The 6665-nt window shown below is 42.0% G+C and overlaps 1 protein-coding gene across 1 annotated transcript; it reads right to left on the bottom strand.

Moving 5' to 3' along the window:
- Positions 1-622: 622 nt before the first annotated feature.
- On the bottom strand, positions 623-6509 carry LOC108234696. The gene is made up of 5 exons (XM_025005477.2): positions 6439-6509; positions 6100-6366; positions 2498-4558; positions 2068-2175; positions 623-801 (listed from the first exon to the last, which is right to left on the bottom strand). The coding sequence occupies exons 2-5, from the start codon at positions 6362-6364 to the stop codon at positions 773-775; spliced, it is 2463 nt and encodes an 820-aa protein (XP_024861245.1). The 5' UTR covers positions 6365-6366; positions 6439-6509; the 3' UTR covers positions 623-772.
- Between the last annotated feature and the right edge of the window lie 156 nt (positions 6510-6665).

Raw genomic sequence — 6665 nt, 5'->3', positions numbered from 1 at the left:
GAAGTCAGGATTGTCAGCAGCATTCATAAACTTTAATTCCAAACCAGGATAATCCCATTTTGATGTTGTGATTTAATAATTTCAGTGAAATGTGATAAATTCACCCAACTACTTTATGTTGAATGGCCTCAATTAGAGGACCATTTTCAAGTCATTTCTTTCCCATCAGCCTGCTGGTTGTGACAAATTCAGACGTCTCTACTGCAGCTGAGAGCCACATTTGGATCAGTTCTTGTCATTAAATAGCATTTTGTGAAAAGGTGAAATTGCTGATAAGCTGCTGTTATCTAAAGGTCACAGGTTTGATCCCCAAATGTCCACAGGAAGACAGTCATCTCGGCACAAGGGCCCTAATTTACTGAAAGTCATCCCAGATAAAGACTTTAAAAAGGAAAAGTGCAGCCAAACTCACCCGAGAATGATCTTCGTTCTACTAAACATTAACACCTTAATGTCATTTTAGCTTGTTTTAAATTGCATAGACATTTGTGAATTCTGTTAAATCAAAAGTAGAACAAAGTTGTGTTGTTTTAATCTTTTGATGGGTGTTTAAAATGAAAATGGCTCCATCTAGTGGACACATTCACTCCTTTCCTTAAAAAAAAAAAAAAAAAGACTCAATAGCAGCAAGATGTATGCAAAACTATCAAAACTGTGTTTATTTTGAAATATAGTGAACATTGTGAATTATTACACATTTAAAAGTGATAAATATTTTAAATAAGTGGGCATTTAAAAACTGTGTTCTTTGTTGAATTGTGCTCGTGAAATATCAGCATCTTGTGTCTTTAGTGCAAGTTCCTGCAGAGAGAAAAGAAAGTGAAGAGGGTTATATTTCACCATGTGCATGTTTTAAAGTGTTCAAAGTCACCTACACTCCCCTCCTCACTACAAAATAAAACAAAAAAAACATTTAAATGGCACATAGGCTTGTTGCTAAAGTGGTTCTGAGCTTTTTGAAATCCAAATAAAAGCCTTGGAAAGATTTGAAAAGTCTTAACTTGAGCTAAAGCTTCAAATCTAAAGTAGGGGGAAAAAAAGATAAAATTAACCTTGGTAATAAAAAGGGAAGTTGGTAAATCAAAAGCAATTTAATACAGACCAGCCAATTTAGAAAGATATACACTTTTAGAAATAAATAAATTAAAAAAATGAAAACTTTGGCCTTTGGGCAGTTTTGCAAACCATGTTCTTTCCTGTTTTGAAGCAGCCCATTTTAGTCGACTGCTGGAATCGTCATCAAAAACAGTTCTGTGTTGCATATTAAATAAGTTACCTTTTAAGTTTTAATAAAGAAAATCTTTTTTTTTTTTTAAAGTTCAGATTTGGGAATTTTATGCACCACATTTAGTTCAGACACTGTTGTTAGGTTTTGAACTTGTGCGCATATATATATATATATATATATATATATATATATAAATTTATTAATGGCAGAGAGCTGTAAACTTTCTTGAATCTCCATTTTGTGTTTGCCTCCACTTTAACCCATTCAGTATTTCTTGAAGCAAATAAATTGGTCTGAATTTAAAGTTCAGATCTTTTGAACTGGGAGTTCGTGGAAAGGTTGTGAACAATTAAAATCGTTCCCGTTAAGTTCTTTGAACCTTCTAATAGCACAAGCAGGGCCAAGACCAAAGGGGATTACTGTCATCTTAACACAATTAAGATCTGATGGCGGTTTATTTAATAGAACTATTTACGTCGCTGTCAATTTGTCAGTCATTTACGTCGAAATATCTGGTTGATTGAAAGTGCAAACTGTGGTGGCTTCATCAACAAGCTGTAGCACTTTCAGTGGCGCTAAAATATAAATAACATTTCTATAAAAAAAAAAAAAAAAAAGCATGTAACGCAAAAGTGATGAGAATGTAAAGATTGGCAACAATCCACTTTGGTCTCAGCCCTGCTCAAACTAACAGTCAGCTCTTGAATCCAAAGGCAGTGTTTTAAATTTCCAGGATGACTTTTGACTACTTTCCCTTTAAGACTAGTAAGATGAGTTTTTTAGGGTTTAAACTGGAACGTATTTGTGAGAGCAGTAAGTAAAAAACACCAAAAGCAAACCTTGTGATTGCGGTTGTGGTTTCTTGTGATTAATAACGTGTTGTGATGTGGCTTCACTCTTGGAGCGGCCACCATCAGTGCCGGGCATTACATCCCTCCAAGACTTCTCTGTTGAAAGAAAGGAATTATTTTTTTAAAAAAAACCTTCATTAAAACTCATTTTTACAGAACATTAAACCAATCTTCAGGCGATCCATGTACTTTTTAATTTATAAAAATATGTTCATGTACAGCAATTGGCATGAACTGCAATAAAGAGAACAAAATTAGTAATAATAAATAATCATTGTTACCTCTGCTTTAAAGCCTGGATCCAACGGAGTTCAAAAACAGTTGTTTTTTTAGACCTTGGTGCTCCAATCAGAGCACAAAATGCCAAATGTAGAATCAGAAACCAGTGACTAGTTTCAGGTAAAAGTCTTTTGCTTACCATTTTGCCAGCCAGGCATTAGATACATCCGATCCACGTTCCTCCATTTGTTCTTGAGGGCAACGGGCCCGGTGCAGTTCTCGTCTATTTCCCGGATGGTGTTGCCATGGGGACAGTGGCGCAGCCTCTCCCAAGCAACCGGCTGGTGCTGCAGATCACTGCACGCGCAGTTCTTCTCCGTCAGCTTTGGGTGGGTTACAGCAGGAGGTCTGTTCACATTTTGCCTGGACGTCAGTGGCTTCTTGAGGGCCGCAAGCTTTACGGAGTCGTTAGCTGCCCTCCATTTTGGGGTCGTCCGGCACGAGCTGTTCCCAGACGATTCGCCCTCAGTGTCACATCTTTGACGGGGACCACAGAGATCCGGGTTGAAATCCTTTCTCAGCCGCCGGTTGTGGGATCTGCATGCGTCACATGTTGGTAAGAGAGGCTCATTCCACTGCTGGAAGGGAACAGCTTTTCTTTTTAAGCTTTGGCCGTCACACTCGGAACTAGGAGACGTGCAGATCCTGCGTTTAGCCATGCATCTGGAGCAAAGCCGTTCCTTGCTGGACAAGTAAGTGCTGAGCAGGTTCTCATTGAAATTTCTGCCGAGGCAGCACTCGTGGTCAGAGAAGCTTTGGCGATCCACCTTCCCTTTGGGTTTGTACCTCTCTTTTGGCTTCCGAATACAAGGCTGTTCTTTGTAATCTGTGTCTAGCTTTCGACGCCTCTTCGGCGCACTGGAACCACGGCTGCTCAGGGGTCTGTCCTGCCTCCTTGGCGCCGGTGGCATCTTGGTGCAGTAGTAGTTATGATCAAAGTCAGAAAGCCAGCTGGTAGAGGGGAGGTAGGCAGGCAAGGATTCAAACGAGGTGTCTTGATTGTCCTCGTCATTCGTTTCTTGCTTTTGTTGGTCTCCGTCCGCTTTAAGAGGCGAATCGTCCAACATCACCTCTGCAGAGTTCGTCAGCTCAGACATCGGAGAATCCTCTGTGGCAAGGCAAATATCACCTTCAGACACCATTTCACCCTCCATAGTCTCCACAAGAGGATCCATGTCATCCTCCACCAGAGGAATCATCTCAATCACATGAACAATCTCTTCGATGGGAGCCTCCTCTTTCAACACTAGGATCTCTGGTGCCTTAGCTTCTGCCGTAGCAGTATGTGTGTTGTTGGACTTCACAAAGCTGTTTTGGATCAGTAATTCGGGGGAAGAAATCAAAGCTTCTTCTGCTGACCAGACTGCAGACTCCATCTTCCTCAGTTCATCCAGATACTTCGGATCGAATGGCAAGTGGATATCTTTGAGGTGAAAATTCTTTGGGGCGATGCCAAAATTATTTCTTGCATCCTCTGCTTTGACACAAGGCACCTCTTGAGATCCTAAACTCGCGTTTTTAGTCAAAGGATTTGTACAGTTCCCAGGTTCCTCAAGTGGAAGAATCTTCTCGCTAGTGCTCAGCTTACCGACTAACAGGATGTCGGGGCAAACTTGGAGTTCCTGTTCGGACTGGTCTGCAGGAAGGTGGAGCCCCTCATCCTGCAGGCTCTGGAGAAGGGAGCTACATTGGACCATGTCTTGGGGAAAGCTGCGGGACATTTCTGCATCTTCATGAGCACGTAGCAGCTGCAGTCCCACGGGTGTGGCGCAGCATTCGATCCTCACCTCTTCAGTTTGAATCACAAAGCTGCCGTTCGACGGCGTCCTGGTGGCGGCGGTAGGGGGTACCTTCTCCTGGAGCGCTGAAGAACGACCCTCATTCTGCACAGCCACGGCTGATGAAAGAAGCTGACCAGCGGGGGTGCTGGAGGCATCCGAGTTCTTGTGGGAACTTTGGGTGCTGGTCCTGTGAGCCGATTCAAGTGGCTCAGTTTGGACCTCGCAGCTGGTCATTTCTTTGGCTGAGGAGTTGTGCTGGTAGCGGAACCTGCGGGCGTGGTAGGCCATGGTCTGGTAATACTGGGGGTTCAGAACGCGTCTGTAATCCATCAAATGGAGGTGAGTATGAGGAACAACAAAACCAGGTGGCTCCATGTAAGGGTTGGGCTGGTAGTGGGGCATCATTGGGAGGCTGTAACCTTTTAGAATGAGATAAAAAAAAAAAGATTAAAACAATTAAAAAGGCAATGCTCCTTGCAATTTGAGCACCTGTGAAGACACCTTCCAAATGTCTAAGGAGAGGCGTTGGACGAGTCCTGAGGCAGCCTTGGAGCAGAATCAGGATTTGTACGAAATTAAAATCATCAGTGCCCTACCAGAAGAGGTGACAGAGTTAGCTGGGGAAAAGGATTTGACCCTCAGTTGGTCTCAAAACAAACTTTGGGAATAATCCATTTAATTCAGTGTATAATTGATGTTTTCTTCATAAATAAACAAAGGACTCAGACTGTGAGCTGTGGGAGATTTATTTGATCACTGATCAAGTGTTTTACATAGTTGGACAGTCTCACGATATGGAGCACCTCTCAGAGTCGAATCACTAATACTTGTTTAAAAGAGGATTTTTTTTCCTTTAGGGAAGCTGACAAGATTTTTTTTTTAAGACTGAGGATGTTTAGGTTTGTTTGCAGTCATTTAGACCTCTACACCAGCACACGTTAAATCTTATAGGCATCAGTAACTCAAACAAACTTACTTTATAGCTGCTAAAGAACTCCAATGAAGTCATTTTAGCAGTAACTGAGGACTAAAGCAGGTGAGTTTAATCTTCAAAATCTAATTTTAAAGAAGTATTGTTAATTTACTGAAACCTCTCACTAAAAACAGAAAAAAAAAGTAGAGTTGGCTATCCAGGAACAAACTCTTAGAGCATTTCCTGTTGCTTCAGTTCATCACTGAAGGGTGGCGCTTGTTCAGACAAGTGAAAACTGACTATTTGGAAGATGATAACCTCCCTGGCTGTGTTGTTTCGTATTTTAATTGAAGACCGACTAAAGAGGAGTATATAGCCTCCTGTGTCAAAGAATAAGCCAATGAAATGGCCTAAAGCTGAACTTCATTTTAAAGCCAACAGGAGACAGCAATATGGTTTCAAAAAGGCCCATTTATGTCAAAATCTGAGGAAGAATGAGCCTTTGACTTCAGAGAACATTTTATTAAGTTTGTTCTCAGAATAAATGTTAGGCGTTTCATGGAGACTCCAGTTCAGCAAACCTGCACTCGAATGCCTCAAGTACAAATTTGTGGTTTCACAAAACTTCAAGCTTTGTTTTCACAGTTTATCCTGGAAAAAAACTGAAAGCTTGCTTTTATTTTAGGGTTACCTAAAACCCTGAATTTGTTGTAGAATTGGCCTATTACTACAAAATGCTTGGAATTTTGCAAAGAACAAATTAGTGGTGACACTGATCACAAGCACCTGGAGATCATTGGCTAAATATAGACTGCGCATTCTCCATATGTTGCTGATAAAAGACATTTCCAGGCACAGCCTAAGGGAAAAGTAGCTTTTACCTCAGCAGCGTTGATGAAGCCAAACATGTTGCCAAAGTCATAAATAAAATATAAAAATAAATCAAACATTGCAGACATGAGCTCATTCAAACTTTCTGGATTGAGAGCAATTTAACAAAGTGGTCTTTTCAGTACAAACGGCAACAAATATAGCTTAGGGTCTTACCTAAGCCGGGGTAGCTGTAGTACGGGTTGTAGGACACAGGCATGGGCAAAGCAACAGGCCACTGCAGGCTCTGCATGGGCAGATATGGCTGCTGCGGCTGTATGTAGAAGAACGGTTTGTGGTGCTGCTCCTCAGGACGAGGGGGCCCTGAAGGCGGTGGAGCCGCCTGATGGGGTCCCTTGGTCAGGTCAGCTCCAAGCTTGGGGTTTGGACCGCGGGGGTCCAGACCGTAAGAATGCTGTATGTTAGATGCAACTGCTGCCATACCTGAACGAAGAGGAGCGTGAATGACACGGAACAAGACGCTCAGCTCCCGACGAGGAAACAAAACGCCCGTACCTACATGCGAGAAGGAAGACAGCCACAAACAAACCAACGTGGCGTTCCTTTGGGCTTCCGATTGGAAATGAAAGGCTCACAAAATGGAGACTAGCTTATGAAATGCTTCACTGATTGGTTGGGCTTCAGTTCCAGGTGATGACTGTCCAATTAGAGTTTAATGAGTTGCATCTAAAGCCAATGAAAAAAGTTTGTTTTTAGCAGGTGACCTCCCAGCCCTGGTGGAT

The sequence above is a fragment of the Kryptolebias marmoratus genome, linkage group LG21, assembly GCF_001649575.2.
Source record: "Kryptolebias marmoratus isolate JLee-2015 linkage group LG21, ASM164957v2, whole genome shotgun sequence".
Classification (NCBI taxonomy): domain Eukaryota; kingdom Metazoa; phylum Chordata; class Actinopteri; order Cyprinodontiformes; family Rivulidae; genus Kryptolebias; species Kryptolebias marmoratus.
This window is presented reverse-complemented; position numbering and strand designations above follow the sequence as displayed.